This window comes from Phlebotomus argentipes, unplaced genomic scaffold (genome assembly GCF_947086385.1).
Source record: "Phlebotomus argentipes unplaced genomic scaffold, Phlebotomus argentipes genome assembly contig_6, whole genome shotgun sequence".
NCBI lineage: Eukaryota > Metazoa > Arthropoda > Insecta > Diptera > Psychodidae > Phlebotomus > Phlebotomus argentipes.
This window is the reverse complement of record NW_026776145.1, coordinates 932,853-951,752: the sequence shown is the minus strand read 5'-3', so window position 1 is coordinate 951,752 and position 18,900 is coordinate 932,853. Positions and strand designations below refer to the sequence as shown.

General features: G+C 37.3%; 6 protein-coding genes and 2 non-coding genes across 8 annotated transcripts; 2 read left to right on the top strand and 6 right to left on the bottom strand.

Moving 5' to 3' along the window:
• Positions 1-4,447: 4,447 nt before the first annotated feature.
• Positions 4,448-6,572, bottom strand: LOC132257073 (uncharacterized oxidoreductase YoxD-like). The gene is made up of 5 exons (XM_059753789.1): positions 6,304-6,572; positions 5,903-6,232; positions 5,453-5,709; positions 5,263-5,388; positions 4,448-5,203 (listed from the first exon to the last, which is right to left on the bottom strand). Exons 1-5 carry the CDS (start codon positions 6,511-6,513, stop codon positions 5,128-5,130), a joined length of 999 nt encoding a protein of 332 aa, XP_059609772.1. The 5' UTR covers positions 6,514-6,572; the 3' UTR covers positions 4,448-5,127.
• Positions 6,573-7,315: 743 nt separating this feature from the next.
• Positions 7,316-8,357, top strand: LOC132257210 (lipase member I-like). The gene is made up of 4 exons (XM_059754032.1): positions 7,316-7,321; positions 7,384-7,641; positions 7,711-8,008; positions 8,092-8,357. Exons 1-4 carry the CDS (start codon positions 7,316-7,318, stop codon positions 8,355-8,357), a joined length of 828 nt encoding a protein of 275 aa, XP_059610015.1.
• On the bottom strand, positions 8,319-9,579 carry LOC132257076 (uncharacterized oxidoreductase YoxD-like). Its single transcript, XM_059753804.1, has 4 exons — positions 9,172-9,579; positions 9,054-9,114; positions 8,508-8,991; positions 8,319-8,451 (listed from the first exon to the last, which is right to left on the bottom strand). Exons 1-4 carry the CDS (start codon positions 9,529-9,531, stop codon positions 8,361-8,363), a joined length of 996 nt encoding a protein of 331 aa, XP_059609787.1. The 5' UTR covers positions 9,532-9,579; the 3' UTR covers positions 8,319-8,360.
• A 928-nt stretch (positions 9,580-10,507) lies between these two features.
• LOC132264589 (uncharacterized oxidoreductase YoxD-like) lies at positions 10,508-12,338 on the bottom strand. Its single transcript, XM_059764841.1, has 5 exons — positions 11,849-12,338; positions 11,583-11,759; positions 11,260-11,516; positions 11,048-11,173; positions 10,508-10,969 (listed from the first exon to the last, which is right to left on the bottom strand). The coding sequence occupies exons 1-5, from the start codon at positions 12,218-12,220 to the stop codon at positions 10,885-10,887; spliced, it is 1,017 nt and encodes a 338-aa protein (XP_059620824.1). The 5' UTR covers positions 12,221-12,338; the 3' UTR covers positions 10,508-10,884.
• Positions 12,339-13,057: 719 nt separating this feature from the next.
• LOC132264578 (protein dhs-3-like) lies at positions 13,058-14,471 on the bottom strand. Its single transcript, XM_059764829.1, has 4 exons — positions 13,929-14,471; positions 13,428-13,861; positions 13,238-13,363; positions 13,058-13,161 (listed from the first exon to the last, which is right to left on the bottom strand). The coding sequence occupies exons 1-4, from the start codon at positions 14,325-14,327 to the stop codon at positions 13,092-13,094; spliced, it is 1,029 nt and encodes a 342-aa protein (XP_059620812.1). The 5' UTR covers positions 14,328-14,471; the 3' UTR covers positions 13,058-13,091.
• A 497-nt stretch (positions 14,472-14,968) lies between these two features.
• LOC132255506 (protein dhs-3-like) lies at positions 14,969-16,424 on the bottom strand. Its single transcript, XM_059751581.1, has 4 exons — positions 15,846-16,424; positions 15,358-15,782; positions 15,176-15,295; positions 14,969-15,120 (listed from the first exon to the last, which is right to left on the bottom strand). The coding sequence occupies exons 1-4, from the start codon at positions 16,203-16,205 to the stop codon at positions 15,051-15,053; spliced, it is 975 nt and encodes a 324-aa protein (XP_059607564.1). The 5' UTR covers positions 16,206-16,424; the 3' UTR covers positions 14,969-15,050.
• A 277-nt stretch (positions 16,425-16,701) lies between these two features.
• On the bottom strand, positions 16,702-16,820 carry LOC132260951 (5S ribosomal RNA). The gene has a single exon (XR_009468389.1). It is a non-coding gene; the product is annotated as a 5S ribosomal RNA (ribosomal RNA).
• A 183-nt stretch (positions 16,821-17,003) lies between these two features.
• On the top strand, positions 17,004-17,122 carry LOC132260945 (5S ribosomal RNA). The gene has a single exon (XR_009468388.1). It is a non-coding gene; the product is annotated as a 5S ribosomal RNA (ribosomal RNA).
• The last annotated feature ends 1,778 nt before the right edge of the window (positions 17,123-18,900 follow it).

The following is an 18,900-nucleotide window of genomic DNA, read 5'->3' as shown; positions in this document are numbered from 1 at the left end:
AAAAGAAGTGAGTGCATTCAATTTCACTCCATTATACTTACCAATCGATAAAATAAGGAAATAAAATCATTGCTAAAAGACTTCTCAGGTATGTTATAACGAAAGTTTCTCAGGATACATATTTCTAATCACGGAAAATTCATGATGAAATAAAACACGCTGTGAGTCACTCAGGAATCTTATGATTCTCAACAATCTTGTCAAAATGAAGACATTGTTGCTGAGGGATTCAATAACCTTTCATCCACTTAATGGCCATTCTTTTAATAACTTTCGTCGTTACTGTGGCACGCATTGTGGCAAAATTATTGCCGAAAGGGCCCGATATCGCGAAGATGCCAAATACTGTATCTCTTTATTGAGATATGAAAGTCGGGTGTTTTATTGACCATAAAAATTTGTCACTGCACTTATTTGTTCTTGCAATTTTGTTGACATATTTCTATAAGCCATAAGCGTCATAATTTCACACGAGTATCTTTCATTACCTCACGAGGAAATGACTCATTTTCCATTTGATTTGGAAAAGAGAAACCGCATTATGTTCAGAAATATGTATCATGAATGCGAATTTCTCTATAAATCCCCCACAATGATAATATCATGATAAATTAAGTACATTTAGGAGGAGTTAGGGACACAACTTCCTTTCGTAGACGCACTAAAACTCAATGCATTTGCCTTAGAGTCCATTATTAAATCTCATTCACCAGAACATATTGAATGAAGACAGCTCAATGGAGCTTTTGGCAGAATTTCCAATATTTGAGGAATTACCATGAACACCCTTCGTCGCACCACATTCCCATACACATATTGAGAAGCCAAATGAAATCGTTTGGTATTCAAATTCAAATGAACACCCATATATAAGTCGCATGCGAAGAAGTTGGAACACATCATGGCAATAATTTCTAGCGCCATTTATGAATAGAATGTAAACAATATGTTGTCTGTAGTGGCATGGAAATTCAATAAAGTCAAAATCCATTAGTCCTTTGCCCAGGAATGGAGCAGAAGGGAATTAGTAAACCACATTTCAATTTATCACATGCGAATTCCTGTCGACAAAGCCATTGTTGCAAATTATAATGTTACATTAACAATGATACACTTTCTTGCACTTCCAGCAAAACCACGTTTCATCAGGACCCAATAACTTAATTAAGGATCGACATGATAATTGAGCTATATAATCAATTTCGTCCTACTTGTTCATGTCAGTTTCCTTACTGACTTCTGAGGAATATTCATTGCATTGACGCAAGAGATCTTTGACGAATACAAATTGCTTGCCCACCCTTGGCAAAATCTCGCAATGGAACAATAGTGGAAAAAAATCCTTGAAAAATTTCAACGCGACATTTTGTCCTCTTCAGAGATTTTTACTAGACACCCTCTTCGTTTTGCGTGCGACTAAGATGATTGTGTGAAGAAGTTCTCAGTCAAGAATTGTCTGATGGAATATCGGATTAGGGGTGGAATTAATTTGAACACCCCCGCAAAGATGCCTCAATAAACGCTTAGAAAAAAGCAAGAGACCTTGTGCATCTTTTCGCAATCTCTGACTCTAATTACACCCTTCACGGAATACGAATAAAACCTCAACATTATTCGCTTCTACTACTCAAACTTGGAGCAAACAATACAAGAAAGAAAGGCAAGTAACTTGACAAGTAATGAGTTTCCAGGATTTAGACATTCTTTATTAAAAAAAAATCATATGAAATCTGATTTCTCTCTTTGTCCCTTGAGAGTGGAAATCAAAATCTGTAATAAAGTGAATTTATGATCTCTCTGCCTGATTTTCCTCGCAATTTGCAAATAATGCTGTCAAAGAGAAAATTCTGCATCTCAAGAATTTTCATAAATCAATGAAAATTCGCGACGTTGTTATACCTTTTCAGAAAGAGCATTACATTCCGCCTTATTGGAAGGGCTGAAGGCGCGCATTGAAAGAATTCGTGCGAGATTGGAGAATCAGGGAGGGTGATCTCATTGTGAATGACGATGAGATAAGATAAAGTGAGGAGAAAAAAGAGCAAAGACATCATTTATTTTGCATGAATAAAATGTAATTTGGTATTAACAATTAATCACTCACAGAGGGAAGCGTAATTCCATTTTTTCCTAATTCCATTCTCTATGCCACGGCATATGATAATAGCAAGGGTGTGGTTTGGGGCCTGTTTTATTTGACAAATGTATTACGCCGCGAGTCTCCTTTCCAATTGCACTTCATCGTAACAAGAAATGAATTAATTTCATTTTCCATTACTGCCGAGATGTCTATCTTCTGTTTGTCTTTTCCACCATGCATAACTATCTCGACATTTCACAGCATGTAAAATGGCTGTGACGACGAGGCAGGGTGAGGTGGCCCAGAAAAAAATTATTTCACATCGTCTGGACTCACATTTGTGCTCATTCAACAATACACTTTTCGTCCTCAATGAGAAATTCTCATTAAAATGTTATTCGTGCGCCTTCCTCCCATGTGGTTCAACACTTCGGGAAAGCCCTCCGCTGTCACTGGTTTTTAATCACGTAATTTATCTTTGCCAAACAAATTCCATTCACCCAAAAAATGCTCGTCAACAGCTTTTCTTGAATTCATCTCAAGAGATTCAGTGCGCCAGAAAAATTCATCTCGACGGTTCGTGTTAATTTTTCTGTCTACAAGAGATTTTCTCCCTGAGCCCAGATAGTGGAGGCGGCCTTTGATTTCCCAGACAAGACATTGCGCTTGAAAGAGCCTGAAAAAACTGTAAGAGCCCCTCTTTTGTGGTGCCAAAGTATCATTGAGAGGTGTATCGCGTCTCCATATCTTACCATATACATTTTTTTCGTCTACCATGTAAAGTGAGAAATGCAGAAGTCGTTTGAGATATTCTTGGATCACATACACAAATTAACTTTGATTTTTTTGAGAAATCTTCTCAGATTGGCTTGCAAGAATTATCAAAATGGTAAGAACTAACTTCTCGCCATGCAACATTATTCATAGAATCATCTTCAAGATATATTTGCTGGATAATTAGAGAACAAGAATATTTCAGTCGACTTTAATAATGCGCGACTCATAAATACATACATATGTACATGGATGGTATTGAAGCAAAAAGTCATTCCATTCATTCAGTTTTGGCAAAAATGCTTCAACTCCCTCATCCTGTCGCTTTTATACTCTTCTCTTGGTTTTTTCGTCCCTTCCTTTTTTTCCTGCCAGCTCATTCAGATGCGCCATAGAAGGAGCTGAGTTCCGCAAAATTGACGATGATACTCAACAATAAGAGGTTGGATGGAAATGTCTTGAGTTTGGGGGGATGTTTCACCACCTTCGAGTCGCGGAGGGATAATTTTCAATTCAGTCAACCTGAAAGTCTTGTATTCGGCGACGGAAAACAATGAGAAATACAGCCAAATCAGAGAGGGGTCCACACTCTCGCTTCACTGCATCGAAAGAAGTATCTACACACACTCTTCAAATGAATATTTTAATCCGGAACATAAACACGGTTGAGCCGAAATGGGACATGGAAAGCGTTTTATTTTATTAATGATATCACTGTTTATTGTTTTAGAGAACTCGGCATTTGATGGGCTAATGCACGGATGGCAAAATTATTTTGGAATTAATTTTGCCATTTCATACACTCTCCATTGGTTTATTTTAGAGATCTGCAAATTAGTCTGTTTACGCAGCTAATTGACCGCAATTGTCACACTTCAATGCATCCCGCACTTTGATGTTTAAGTGATGAGATAATTTTTGCAAAAACAACTCCAGGGAAAATTATTCTCACAAATTAAATTAAAATTGACAATGATGAAAATTGCACCTAAAAAGCCTCATATTGAATGTATGTGTTTAGAGTACAATACGTCAAAATAAAAATTATCTTCCCCTCCTTGTGAAACAGTTTGTCAGCCTTTCCTTCCCCCGATGAAATGAAAATATGTGAAATATACTCAATATAAAAATTCTATAAATTGAGAGTTGATGAAAAATTCCTTGAGAAATTTTATTCCTCTCCCGAATTTATTATTTATAAAATATCCTTTCATATGAGTTGTGGAAACAAATCAAATCATATTTTTAAATCCGAATATTTATGACAACTATTTGAATAAGAACTACACAGCGTCCACTCAACATTATAGAGTCCATAAAAGCAATTTCTGAAATAAATTTTGCAGGGAAGCAATTCAATTTGATCGTTTAATGGGGTTCTGGTCATTTTATAGATCCAACAAGCGCCAAAATTTCCTCCCGGCAATCGCCATGAAAGCGATGAGATTGATATGGTGACTGTCTTTATAGGAATTACGCATATAATACACAGTAAAATGCATTAAAAGGTGGATATAGGGACATACGGCCAGTGAAATGCCCCTTATCCCGCAATATTGCGATATGAGAGATAGAAAATTATTCGAGAAAATTATTCACCGCATATATTCTTCGACTTTGTTTCTTCTAAAGTTATATCTGGTAATAAAATATCATGCACTTTTATTTTTTGCGATATACTTGGCTTTTTATTATTTCAAATACGCACACTCTCCCCATATGAGGAGGATTTCCTCGCTGCTTTGGGGGAACTTTTAATACTTTTGTGCCTCACAAGTCTCTTTTTTTGATGTGCCAAGATAAAATTAATGCTTTATGAAAATGCCGTATTGGTTTATCTTTCCATAAATTCCTATCATCATCGACAGAGATGCTCTTTGAGGAATTGAATAACGCCGGAATTGAAGAAGATTGTCGTCTACATTTTCTATTTTCAAAAGAGGTGATTGAACTGCCAGACAATTGTCTCATTTTCAAGGTGGAACAATTTCAACAATTTGCAATCATAAACTAGGAAAACTACCAAAAATGTGCGGAAGTAATTCACCAATATTTACGCCAGAACTTTTATGGCCCAGAAAATACAGTGAGATAAAAAGCATTAAGCATCGACGGAGATAAAATGAAGCCATGCGAGATAGACCAAAAATTTTATATCCACATAACCTGTAGACAAACATACTGGCTCCTTTCCTCTGTACTAAATTGTTTATGATTATTGCGCTCGGCAACTCACAGGATTATCATATTGATTCATCGTGGAGGCACATGCATTAATACTGAATCCGTGGAATGTACTCCTTCACGAGGATTTCCCTCACGAGGTCCTGGATTCGGGACGGAAGGCATCTGTTCAGAGAATACAGGCATTAAGACTTTGGACAATATTTGGAGTATTCTTAGCTTACTTGAAGATTACTCGACTGATTGGCCACACTTTCGGAATGGTGATGGAAATCGCATTATCTAGCATGGCATCGACAGCAATATCAGCAGCATCGTCAGGAATAAGTGGTGGAAATCGTTGGAACAAACTGAAGAAAGATAATAACAATCATATATAGTATTCAATTATATCCATGAAATGATTCTCTTTACCTCGTTTTCTGCATTTTCTCCATCAAGTCTCGTCTAGTTGATATGAAGTAAGGATAAACCGTTGTCGTGAAGATCTCTCCTGAATTTCCATTCAGGCGAATCTCCTCTCTGAGGGCCTCCATGAATCCTCGAACTCCAAACTTACTGGCTGAATATGCAATTGCTCTTCCGGCGGCATCGAGACCCGACAGCGAAGATATGGCCATAATGTGTCCCTTTCGACGCCTTATCATACTTTCTAAGAACACTCGAACCGTCTACGAGGTATTAATCACAGCATTAGTTACTTAATTCCCACACATTAGACTTAATAATCTCATTTTGGCCATATGAAGCTTTTTAGCTTTAGGCCGATGGAATCCGTAAAATCTCCAATCGATAAGACAAGCGAATTGCATCAGTGTTCAGTTGTTATCAAGACATGGCAAAGTATGATTTGCTAAAACTTACCCAAAAGTGTGAAGTGAGATTCACACTCAGGATCTTCTCGATGTCCTTTGGTCTGCCCTCCATCAGCGACACTACAGGCATTATTCCAGCATTGTTCACGAGAATGTCCACAGCGCCCAAGTCATCCTCAATTTCTTCGCCCAAGACTTTAACTTCTTCATAATTGGACACGTCGACTTTGTAGGCCTTTGATTTGATTCCAAAACTCTTGATATCGCCAGCAACACGCTCAGCAGCGGCGAAATCAACATCCACCACGGCCACATCGCATCCCTCTTTGGCCAAGCGAATGGCAATCGCCTTGCCAAGCCCATTTCCGCCACCTGTTACCTAAAATGGAGACGAAAGAGGGGACGCTTTTGAATTTATTCATAGGGAATTGAGAAGTGAGCTGTTCATACCAGCGCCAATTGGCCGGCAATCTTCTTGGGTTCGGCAGGGGAGAAAATCTCCTTCACATACTTCAGCACGATGGGTATTGAGAGTAGGAGGAACTTTAACAAGTCCAGAAGAAATTGCAGGAAATTTTGGATGTTTTCCGATGTAGTTTTCTTCTTGAAGGGTTTTGCCGCTTCATATGGAAACCTTCCCAAACTCGATATGTCTTCCATAGTCCAAATTATGCGAGTATTTCCTGGGTGTAGTCACTTAATAACCTTCACGCCACCAATATCACCGTTCGACTGAAAACCCGTACTTATTGATTGACTTTTGGGTATTGAGAATGCTTATCAGGTGGTGTTTCATGGAGATTTCCGATAAGCACTCTTGACCAATGTGCATTTTCCATACTGACTTCAAATTGGGAATCATGATAAGAGCGAAACCGATTTTTTGTGGGCTTCAATGAATGTCTACAAAAAAAAATGGTAAAAGCACTCATACTTGTAACAGTAGCATTAATATGTAGATCTTTATCCGCTTGCGCTTATCATACAACAACAAATGGTTGATGTACTTTTACCCAACTCGTTGGTGACGAATGACGAATTTGTATATGGATGGGGATTTACTGACAATCCAGCGAATATTTCTACTCAACCCTGACCATGGACTTGCGCGAAACATTAGCTTTCAGACAGTACAACAGTGACAATGATTTTGAGAGTAGTGCCTTTTGTGCTCTGTGTCATAAAAATTCTCTGTGATGAAGGTATAAAGATGTGAAATAGCCTTGCTCGTTCATTTTTTCACGTCAAACTGATGAGTTCTTTTCCTATTGATAGAAATTCCACAGACAAATAACATTTTACCACCAAATCTGGCTAATGATGAAAAAAAGACTTTTCCAAGTTCAACTGAAGAGCCAAATATTTTGGAGACGATTCTCAACTTCAACATTCGTGATAATGTGAAATTCTACCTTTACAGAAGGTAAGTTGAAATTCTGATTCCAAAATCAAGTTATTCATCATGTCTGTTTCAGCAGGAAACAGAGAAACAAAGGCGAATCCTTGGCCTTCCCAAAACACCTTTATAAGAACAATAATTTGCAGAATGACATCGACCTTGGCAATTTCAATCCTCAGCTTCAGACGAAGCTCCTCGTTCACGGTTGGCGGTCAAATGAGGAGAGTGACACAGTTCAAAACATCAAAAATAACTATTTATCGAAGAGAAACTTAAATATTGTCACAGTGGATTATAGAGACATTGCCGCCAACAATTTCTACTTCACACCTGCATTTCAAATACGTGAAGTGGGAAAATACATTGCAGAGTTGATTGATTACCTTGTGGTGAGTACCTACTCTTGATTTTCAGAGGAAAAATCGTTGAGAATGTGATTTATTTGCATTCACTTTCAGATTGCTAAAAATGCTAGTATTGCGGATTTTCATTTGATAGGACACAGCCTGGGAAGTCACTTAGCCGGATATGCAGCGTCATTCACGACTACAGGAAAAGTGGGCCGAGTCACTGGTCTCGATCCCGCCATTCTGGGCTTTGAATGGTCAGGTCCTGAGTCTCGGCTTGATCATACTGACGCTGCCTTTGTGGACGTGATTCACACAGCAGCGGGAAGTTGTGGCTTCCGTGATCCGATTGGACATGTTGACTTTTATCCAAACGGAGGTATTCTTCAGCCAGGCTGTGGAAGCAATATTATCGAGCAAAGTAAGGATCAAAGGTTATATTGCTTGGAAAAAATTTAATTAGCAAAAATATGTGTACATATTTTGCAGTGGCCTGTAGTCATGGAAGAGCTCATCACTTGTTTGCCGAATCAATTCTCACGCCGTTGTTCTATAGTTATCCCTCGTCTACTTGGGCAACTTTTGTCCAGGGAGAATACAATCGGTCTGAAATGGTAAGAATGGGTGATGCCGCTTCGCCGGACGCCAGAGGATTGTTTTTCCTGCAGACGAACCCAAGATCACCTTATGCAATGGGACCATTATTTGGCACTTTCGGCTTCTTCTGGGATACTTTGAATTTATTGAATGGAAAATGAAAACTAATTTGATCCTCTGTAAACTCCAATCAGAGTATTTTTTTCCCTGAATATTCTATCTCGAACCAATTGCTGCACTTCCGCGGTGAGCAATCTGTAAATAAAACTTTCTCTTAGACTTTGTATATTTTGCATAAAAGAAATCATTACCTATTCACTTTTGAGAGGAAGAACAAATACTCAGGAACACCGGCGTCCTTTTGATTCCTGAGCATTGCCTTCACAGCAACTCTCGCTGTGTCTTTAGCTGTAACAGCTGGGAATCGAAGATTGAGGTTTTCCATTAAATCTTTCCTCGTGGATACGAAATAGGGATAAACAGTGGTGAATTTGATGTAATTTCCATGTCCTTCGCCTCTGAGTTCCTCTTCAAAGGCCATCATCATGCCAGCCACTCCACCCTTCGTTCCCGAATAAATCGTTGCTCGAGGCATTGGATGAATTGTTGTTGCAGATGCAATGCAAATTATATGACCCTTCTTCCTCTCAATCATGCCACCCACGAAAGCTCGGCAAGTCCAAATATGTGAGTGGAAGTTTGTATGAATAATCCTCTCGATTTCAGCAGAAGATCCTTCCCGGATGGACAAGAGTGGCATCAGCCCAGCATTGTTCACTAAGATATCAACAAACCCTAGGCCAAAGATTACTTGTTAACATAATGATTACTGATATCATTCTAAGGAATGTTTGTACCCATTTCTTTCTCTATGTTCTCTTGTAGCCGCATTACCTCATCATTTTCACCGACATCCGCCTAAGAAAAGTCACACTAATAAGTAAATAAAACCACTTTGCTGAACAATTTTAATACCTTAAAGAACTTAGCTTTCACTCCCAATGATAAGCACTCTTCCACAGTATTCTCCCCAGCAATATAGTCCACATCCGCTATGGCAATATTGCATTTTTCCTTCGCTAATCTCAAAGCGATCTCTCTACCAATTCCATTTCCTCCCCCAGTCACAAGTGCCAACTGACCAGCCACATTCTTCTCACTTGTCAGAAGGTTCTTAATCAACTTCAGAAAGAGCATGGGAACTCCCACAAGCAGCACAATGACAACATCCTTTAGCACAGATAGATAGAACACAGCAGACTCATCAAGAGTCCTTGTCTTAGGCATTGGAGCCGCCTCGTAAGCCACTTTTCCACTATCGAAAACGTTCTGCATTTCACTGATTAGTTAAGCCATGTGCGCCGTGAAAGAGTTGCAACAGTTGTGACTGAAGATTCGGCGGTTGCTTGTAATTTATATGGTAATAACAATGTGTTAAGAAATGTATTTGTTTTGGATTGTCGCACACTAGCCTTCAAATATTGTAATACCCCAAGCAAATAGTCAGATACACGAGGATCTTTCGGTTGTAACTCTATGAATTATTATTGGTGCCATAAAGCAAATAATGTGTACAGTTTTTGTATTCTTTAATTCAATTGTGTGAATATCTCTTCACAATTTCACTGTAGCATATGAGTGTCGCGTACAGAACAATCAGCATCTCAATTACCCATTTTATTATCAGAAAGACTGCGATTTTTTGCTATTCAACAAAGTATTTGCCATTCAAAGAAGCATAAAATAGGTGAACGCTTTAAATTCTTTTCAAAAAAAAAAATCTTAAGAATAAGCAAAGAATTTATCAAAGGACAAGAGAGGCTTGGAAATCTATATGTGTCAATGACAATTATGAATGCATGTCAAAGGTATCTCATAATAAGTGTTATTCAATATTATATAAAGTTTTATCATAAGGTATAGATTTAGGCTCAATAAGCATTAAAGAGTCGTTTCATGCGTTTCTTTCAAATTTGAAACATGTATTTTATAGGAACTGTTCCTGATACTTTAAATTGTTGCTAATTACCAAATCAAATGAACATAAGTATCGTAAATTACTATCTACCAACATATCTACATGCTATAATTATGTTTTTCCATTAATATTGACGGAAACTCGTCAACATTAAATGTATGTAAATAACTTGTGTATGAAATTCAATATTTACACTAGAATGCTTTACAACGAATTATAATCAAATTTCACGCATATTTCAAAAGTGAGAATTTTGGCAATATAAGTGTTGTGTACTTTTATGATGTCTCATAATTTTCAAAGGCTGGAAACAATTAGAGAAAATCGAATTAATTGATTGTCATAAAATTTTATTTTCTAATCAGCAATATCAACCTCTTCTTCATCACTGACTATCGCTTTCCGTTATATAATAACACAAATTAAATATTTTATTGCCATTCATGATTACCTTATAATCAAAATACATTGTTGCTCAAGAAATAATAGCAGGAATTATTCTTCTGTGAAATGTGCATAGTAATTGACTCTTTAGTCACTTTTATCACCTTTAGCTTTTTGAGCACAATGCATATATTTGTACATTGCATAGAGAATCCTATCACATTTTTTTAGTACTAAAATGTATATAAAGACTGTTCAAAAAAACCTCTAATTAATTAAAATAGCACCCCAACAGGTTATTATTCTCGAAATCAAGTTAAGGCTGTTCAAAAATTGTGTGGGTGAATTTGTGGAACTTTTCCCTCCATAAATCCAAACACGATCCTCTCTCTGATTGATGTTGGAAGGAGTCTGTAAAAAAGCCATTTTTCAATTAATTTTTTCACTGATGTACAATATTTCAATATCGTTATCGGATTAATTGCTCACGAAGCGAGTGTCATTAATGTCACAAATCCCTTGGGCAGACTCATTAATTCAGCGCCACTTTTAATTGCCTTCACTGTCATTTGGGCAGCATAGTTGGGTGTTAAGCATGCCAATTTGTCGCTTATCCTTAAAAATAATAATAATCATATTGTACATACAATTTCAGTGATAATATGTATATGAAAAGGAATGTAAATGGTTTAAAAACTTACTTCAATTTCTCATACAGATCAAAAACTTCCTTACGAGTTGACATTAGAACAGGAAAGATTGTAGTGGTCTTGATGAAGTCTTTCTGGCCATTGTAAAGTAGCTCTTCAGACAGACTTGACATGAACCCTCGCACGCCGTACTTTGATGCAGAATATGCCACAGATCTTCCGCCAGGATAGAGGCCAAATCCCGAGCAAATACCAACAATGTGTCCGCGTTTCTGTTTAATCATATCCTTGAGGAATTCTCTGGTTGTCTGAATGATGAATACAAAATAGAAAATAGTATAATCTATGGATAAGGAAGATTGCATAAAATTCACCCAAAAGTGTCCCAATAGATTAACTTTGATGATTTTCTCAACATCACTTGGTGTGCCTTCGCGAAACGACATGAGAGGGAGAATTGCTGCATTATTGATTAAAATATCCACAACACCCAGATCATTGACCACCACTTCGTGTAACTTCTCCACCTGACCACTGTCACTTACGTCCACCTAGACACAAGAAGAGGGAGAAAGAGAGAAAGAAGAAAATACTTGTCGAGTTGCCTATGCTCCAGAGATGACTCTCTCTCATCAATTACCTTATAGGCCACAGATTTCACGTCCATGGATCGCAATTTGGCAGCTGTAGCCTCTGCAGCTTCGCCGTCAATGTCCACCACAGCGACGTTGCATCCCTCGGCAGCCAAGAAGATGCTGAGGGATCGCCCATAGCCATTGCCAGCGCCAGTTACGAGCGCCACTTTTCCAACAAGTGGATATGAGTTGTCTTTGGCAAAGATGTTTAAAGTGTCCACAAAGATGCCCAAAATGTGACTTACAATTGCCACCGTGAAATAATAAGTCACCCTAGCTAAACTCCACAAAATCGACAAGAGCATTTCCACACCATTCTTCTGCACATAATCCGACGGGCAGTACCTTTCCACACCGATTCTCCCGATATCTTCCATTTTATCTCAAATGCACACGCAGAAAACTTTCTTATTTGAAAATGAAAATGCCACGAACTAAGCGAACATCTCACTGAAACACTCTCGAGACGATTGATCTCAAGAGTTTCCCGTGCAAAGGTGCAAGCACAGATTTCCAGCTTCGAGTTGAATTGCAAAAAATGTGCAATGGAAGTGGAGATTAATAAAATTGAGTGAGATGAAACTAATCGCGAAAGACCACTATATTTGCTCATAGAGTGTAAATTGTGTTGTGTGTATTGGGTGAAAAAGAGAAAGATCAGAGTTGAATTCAGCAATACACTTCCTCGTTGCAGCATTGCACTGCAAGTATGACGATTTTGATGACGCAGTGATGATGAACGCAGAACCTGATTTGAAGGTAAAAGTTAGTGAGATTGTGCCAGTGAAACGTGTATGAAAGTTTCGTGATCTTTCAGCGATAATATCATATCATGGTTGAGTAATTTAACCCTTTGCTTAAAGCATATTCGATTACTATTGAATTGTGTAGAAGGAAACTTTAATATATTCAATATGATTTAGAACGAGCAAAACTCAATATATTTGACTAGCAAGCACAGTCGAAAAAATACAAAAGAGGTTAAAGACTTCGCCAGAATTTATGTGCTGTTGTTTGTTTAATAAATATTGATAATCGTTGAGAGGAAAATTGTGTTATGTATTTGTTCGAAAAAAAAACACAATTTATATACTGGAGATAAAAATACAGATGCATAGAATAGGAATATCCACAGCAACACAATTAAATAACACTGCTAAGTTATTAGCGGCAATGATTAAATCATTTGCAAATTACACATTGTGAACAGACCTAACTTTTGCATTTAGTGCCTATTATACAATATTCTCAAAAAGTCTGTGGAATATCACCAATTACTGCGTCAAAATATTTTTCAAGAATTCGCCTTGGTAGAATTCTGTAATATAGAAAATCGAAAGAAGTCAACATTCATTTTTATGGGCATTTTATATACTTAACAGCGGTTTACTCACGCAAGTATGCCCGACATTGTGTAAAATCCATGAGGAATTGATGCGTGAAGCTTCTCTTGCTTAATCGCTTTGACGATCAGTGTGGCTGCATATTCGGACGGCATGACCACGGTTTTGTCCAGCATTCTGCATGGATTGACAAAATATTAACTCTTCACTCTAAAGTACACAATCACTAAACATCACTCACTTGATATGAGCTAAGGTTCTTATAAGATCATCACGTGTGGTGATGAATAGTGGGTAAACTGTTGTGGTTTTTATCTGTCTAGACAATTTATTCATGCGAATTTCCTCATTCAGACACGACATGAATCCCCGAACAGCGTACTTTGTGGTGTTGTAGAGAATTGATCGTCCACTAGGGAGTATGCCGAACATTGATGACACTCCCACGATGTGACCTCGTTTCCGAGCTATCATGTCTTTAAGAAAGATCCTCGTGGTCCAAAAATTAGACGCAATATTTACATTTATCACTTTCTGAATGTCCTGAGGGGTTCCTTCGGACAGTGAGATTTTGCACACAAGTCCTGCATTGTTAATAAGCACATCAACAGTTCCAAAGTCATTCTGAATTTGGGACCGTAGATCAAGAACCTCATCATAAATCGAAACATCCGCCTGGAAAATAACGTCATACACAAACAATACTGAATTTTTTGAATAGGCATCTTAAATAAAAACCCACTTTGTAAGCCTTGGCTATAATTCCCAATGACTGGAGTTCAATTGCTGTTTTCTCGGCCGCCTTAATATCAACATCAGCAATGGCAATTTTGCACTTTTCTTTCACTAATTCCATACAAATTGCCCTTCCCAGACCATTTCCACCACCTGTAACTAACACTACTTGTCCATCAAACTTCTTTTCACTATGCCAATCGGTGAAAAATTCAAAGATGGTCTGAAAAGTTCCCAACACAACTGCTAACCAAAAGTGATAAAAGTACCACAAACTCTTCAAGTGAACTTTCAATGGACTCTGACCCGGTTCTGTGCTTGCCTTATATTCTTCACTTCCCACATTAAGTACACTTTCCATTTTTCTAACACAAAGTACATTGACTTTGACGCGAGCACAGATCATTCACAACTGAGATCGTTTCTCACACTAGCCTTCGCTTTTATAAGAGGATTGTTCACTTCAGAATGTATTATGGAATCGAAGTGTAAAAAATACTAAACTCGCTACGGGACAAAAATATGATACTTCTTTTCGATTATAACCATTACCACGCAATGTTGGAAATTTTTGCTTGAGTGCATTAAAAGAAAATAAATGAACTTCAATGTATTGTATATAAGGAATAAGATGTTTTCTAAATATATATGTAACTGACATGAGAGTTATCAATGATTTAAAATAAGACGAATGACGCAAGGCTATGGACATGTCATTGCAATGTTAATTATATATTATAGCTGAAGATGGTGTGACCTTGTAAATATTGCCAAAATCATGTGAAAGTCACAAAATTCGCAATATTTACATAAAAAAACAAATACATTTTGAGCCACTCAGTGAATTACTTAGGAAAATTATGATAATTCCCACCTCATTATTGATATTTAATATCAATTATTGATCTTATTCATTATTGAACATTATTATCAATCATTATTGATATTTAATATCAATAATAAATTCTCTGATATTATACTAATACTCTGAATTAAACAATATCTATTTTTTATTTGCTATTTTAATTATCGACGAATGATTGGACCAATCATTTGACATATCAAGTTGCACATGTGTATTTAAACAATAAAAAATGATACTGCTGATTGTCTTGACTTGTCTCGCCCATTAAAATACAGAGTTTCCCTCTCCAAAAGTACTTGAGTAGAATTTCCTTATAGATCTTGAAGGAAACAATCTGAAAGAAAAGATTTCCAAATGATCTAATCTCTGTCTGGGTGTAAATTACTCACGAAAACATTCTCATGAGAGTATAATATCCTTTCGGAATAGAGATGCATTCTTCTTCATTCTTAATTGCGCGTACAATCTCATCTGCTGCATAATCTGGTGAGTTAATAATCACAGAATCTCTGTAAATAAAATATAATTCAAGCATATAGGGTGAATTTATACATATATCAATAAACCATACTTTTGAAATAGATCTGTGAGCTCTTTCCGGGTTGCGATGAAGAATGGATAAACGCATGTTATTTTAATCTTGTCCTGCCACTTATTTGAATAGATTTCTTCTCTCAAACAAGACACGAAGGCATGAATTGCGTGTTTAGACATGGAATACATTGTGCTTTTGCCCTGAATTAATCCATAAATAGAGCATATTTGAACTATGTGACCTTTTCCTCGATCAATCATGTTATCTAGGAATATTTTAATGGTCCAGATCTGCGAGGAGATGTTCACATCGATCAATCGTTGAATGCGATCCTTGGGAGTGTTGCACATGGGAACTAAAGCCACAAGGGCAGCATTGTTCACCAGAATACTGACGCATCCGAGATCTTTTGTAATTTCACTCTTGAGGTTCACTAAATGCTCATAATTAGACACATCAACCTGCAAGAAACCACGTCAATTTAGAATAATAATGTCCAATATTTATTTTGAAAACATCTGAACCTTGTAAGCTTTTGCCTTCACCCCAAGAGATAGCACATCAGCGGCAGTCTTCTCGGCAGCCTCAATGTCCATGTCCACAATCGCCAGATGGCACTTTTCTTTAGCCAATCTTAGAGCTATAGCTCTTCCCAATCCATTTCCTCCTCCAGTGACAAGTGCAACTTGATCACTGATATCCTTCGCCGAGCGGCATTTAAATGCTCGCCAAAATATGTACAATAGAAAATCGCCTGCTACGCATGTAAACATTCTGAAGAAGCACTTGATTGTGATCAAAAATTGGCCTATAATTGTTGTTTGTGTCTCACTGGAAACTTCGTATGCCACACAATCGCCTCCGAATAATTTTGTTGTATCCATTTTGCTTGTAAGCTTCGTGATCAGCAACGCTGAACTGCCAAATGACTACTAAATTATGAACGACAGACTTAAGGCTGAAATCCCACAGTTTATTACTACAAATACATTGTAATCTACCAGGGTAATAATGCAATTCGCGGTTAATTGATACTTCAGCAGAAGCATTCAGGAAGGCGCGTCACTTCACTAGAATAAAATAATCTGGAGGCCGCTCTCCCGACACCTCATTAAGTAATTGAATTGTTTATCGAAAAGGAAACTTTCTCATAATCTAGAATGCACAGACAATTACGCCAACTACGAATTAAATTATAATTTTCGCATAAATTTTAAAGCAAAATTTCTGTGAATGCATGCACAAATGTAATTAGAACAATACACAGAAAATATAGTCTTCGTCGTGCTTAAAAAAAATCACCTCAATTTAGAAACAAAACTTTTCACCAATATGTATTTAAATGACGAAAGAGACTCTTAAAAAGAAACATAAAAAGGATGCCAACGGCACGCGGTGTTCCCAAGCGGTCCCCCATCCAAGTACTAACCGCGCCCGACGTCGCTTGACTTCGGTGATCGGACGAGAACCGGTACTTTCAACGTGGTATGGCCGTTGACGAGGGAAGCTTATCGCTGCTTTAGCATATTGTGATTTTGAAGGTCTCTTGCCAAGTGATGTAATCAAGCTTTTTTATATATATCTCATATATTTCACATGTATAAATGAAAACAACCAATCAATTTGAACAAAAAAAACTACGAAAAATCGGAATGAGAATGAAGTGGAATTGATGTGTTTTTGTCAACGGCCATACCACGTTGAAAGTACCGGTTCTCGTCCGATCACCGAAGTCAAGCGACGTCGGGCGCGGTTAGTACTTGGATGGGGGACCGCTTGGGAACACCGCGTGCCGTTGGCATCCTTTTTTGCTCCATGTGAAAATTTTTAATCACATAAAATATAAATTTAAAAAATAGCTGTTATTTTATCTTTGCTTAGGTTTTCTTTGGTTCAAGAAAAAGTAATCTTCAATCAATCCTCTTTACTGAGTGACACGAAAGTATTTTCTTGTTAATGATTTTCACATTCCCAAAGGTGAATTGTTTGTTTTTTACCATAATGCCGCGGTTTTTATATGTATCGCCGGCTGCGCATTTAGGTTTTTACACGGAACACCAATTAATCTTTCATGATTACTTGTGAGAAAGATCAACACTAAATACTGAGTGTCAGTGACAAGATTCACTTATGTACATGGACAGTGTTAATGGCAAAATGACTTAACATTTTTTCCTAAATCTTCCAATGTCACTGATACCGGCAACGTGACACTATATTTTATGTTTCTTCTCCTTGATTGGAGATATTGCTGTCAAATTGTCGGAAGTACATTGAGAAATTAATTAGCAAGGGGACAGAAGTAGAAACTATTACATGAATTATTTCTCTAAGAAGGGATGTTTATCGGATTGACCTATTTTTTTTTCTACCAAGGCAAGTTCCATATCGAGCTGATGATGTGTTTGAGGGTTATTTTTTTCCTCTTTTTCTCTCCCAGAGTTCAACAGTCGAAGCTCTAATCTAGCTTACAATATTCATGAAGGAGACTGCGAGAGTGGCTGAAGAGGATGGAAGTACAAGGGTGAATCTGGTCCTTGGGTGAGTAATTAATTGTTGTAGAGGAGTGAGATGAGAAGGGTTGGATTCATCATTTTTAAAGCCATTACTAGGCAAAATGTTGTATTTTCTTCGCTTTCTCGTGGAGCCAACAACCCCAGAAATAATGCAAGTGTCCATGCATGGTTTTCATTTGCCCGAAACAAAGACGGGCAAACTGAATGAGAAAAAAGAATTTGTTGATGCAATTGCAGAAGAAAGGGCAAATATGTGAGACCATTAATCAATGCCCATGCGAATTAACTCTGATTGTGTCGGGGAAAATCTCTCTTTTGGGGAGTGAGGACGAATTGGCTAGTGTGTGTTTGCAGACCGGATGGACGGATGTGGAGGAGAGAAGCTCGCAGTGGCGGCTATAAATGTCCGTCTCTAATAATAATCAACAGACACATAAACTAAAATGCAAAAATTTCCCAGTTTCAGAATGTCCTAATGGGTTTTCACAGATAAATACCAATTTTGAGCGTTAGTTGGGAATTTATTTTTCCAAGTGAGCGCGAGAATATGATACAGAATTCATATTCTAGCTATTTTAATAAATTCCCCATGTTTATGAACACAAAATAGCACTTAAAATTAATGTGTGTTTGCGTGTATTTTAGAAATTCGTTCACTTGCTAATTTTATTCATTGATAATGATAATTTTCCAACACTTTACAATGCCCATTTTCAGGACTTTACGGCATGTGTGAAAAGGGATGAAATGTGTTAAAATAGAAGCTGAGAAGGAGGGGAATATGTGATATTTCATATCACACCCCAATTAAAATATCAAATGAAAGGTTGAGGGATTTATTTAAGAATTTATTCGTAAATGCCGTGAAAGAAGGAATTTAACGTGTGAAGTGTAATGAATAACACTTTTGCTGAATTAAACAAAGAAATTAATTTTAAAAGCATATTCATATGAACAAAATGATAAATGACTTCTTCACACTTTTGTCAAGCGATAAGAGTGGTTGGAAAAGTAATTTAGCGTGAGTCTACATCAAAACGCTACTCGAGATAAATCCCCATAT

Excerpts from the sequence above, each read along its gene's own strand:
- LOC132264589 (XM_059764841.1), bottom strand. The coding sequence starts at position 12,220 with ATGGAAGATATCGGGAGAATCGGTGTGGAAAGGTACTGCCCGTCGGAT. Across the intron at positions 11,760-11,848 it reads TGAAATCTGTGGCCTATAAG|GTGGACGTAAGTGACAGTGG; the intron begins GTAATTGATGAG and ends TCTTGTGTCTAG. Across the intron at positions 11,517-11,582 it reads ATCTATTGGGACACTTTTGG|ACAACCAGAGAATTCCTCAA; the intron begins GTGAATTTTATG and ends TTCATCATTCAG.
- LOC132257073 (XM_059753789.1), bottom strand. The coding sequence starts at position 6,513 with ATGGAAGACATATCGAGTTTGGGAAGGTTTCCATATGAAGCGGCAAAA. Across the intron at positions 6,233-6,303 it reads TTGCCGGCCAATTGGCGCTG|GTAACAGGTGGCGGAAATGG; the intron begins GTATGAACAGCT and ends TCTCCATTTTAG. Across the intron at positions 5,389-5,452 it reads GAGAAAATGCAGAAAACGAG|TTTGTTCCAACGATTTCCAC; the intron begins GTAAAGAGAATC and ends ATCTTTCTTCAG.
- LOC132257076 (XM_059753804.1), bottom strand. The coding sequence starts at position 9,531 with ATGCAGAACGTTTTCGATAGTGGAAAAGTGGCTTACGAGGCGGCTCCA. Across the intron at positions 9,115-9,171 it reads TGAAAGCTAAGTTCTTTAAG|GCGGATGTCGGTGAAAATGA; the intron begins GTATTAAAATTG and ends GACTTTTCTTAG. Across the intron at positions 8,452-8,507 it reads TTCCTCTCAAAAGTGAATAG|ATTGCTCACCGCGGAAGTGC; the intron begins GTAATGATTTCT and ends TTTTATTTACAG.
- LOC132264578 (XM_059764829.1), bottom strand. The coding sequence starts at position 14,327 with ATGATCTGTGCTCGCGTCAAAGTCAATGTACTTTGTGTTAGAAAAATG. Across the intron at positions 13,862-13,928 it reads TTATAGCCAAGGCTTACAAA|GCGGATGTTTCGATTTATGA; the intron begins GTGGGTTTTTAT and ends GTTATTTTCCAG. Across the intron at positions 13,364-13,427 it reads AGAACCTTAGCTCATATCAA|AATGCTGGACAAAACCGTGG; the intron begins GTGAGTGATGTT and ends CAATCCATGCAG.
- LOC132255506 (XM_059751581.1), bottom strand. The coding sequence starts at position 16,205 with ATGGATACAACAAAATTATTCGGAGGCGATTGTGTGGCATACGAAGTT. Across the intron at positions 15,783-15,845 it reads TGAAGGCAAAAGCTTACAAG|GTTGATGTGTCTAATTATGA; the intron begins GTTCAGATGTTT and ends GGTTTCTTGCAG. Across the intron at positions 15,296-15,357 it reads CTCACAGATCTATTTCAAAA|AGATTCTGTGATTATTAACT; the intron begins GTATGGTTTATT and ends TTTTATTTACAG.
- LOC132257210 (XM_059754032.1), top strand. Across the intron at positions 7,642-7,710 it reads AGTTGATTGATTACCTTGTG|ATTGCTAAAAATGCTAGTAT; the intron begins GTGAGTACCTAC and ends ATTCACTTTCAG. Across the intron at positions 8,009-8,091 it reads GCCAGGCTGTGGAAGCAATA|CCTGTAGTCATGGAAGAGCT; the intron begins TTATCGAGCAAA and ends ATTTTGCAGTGG.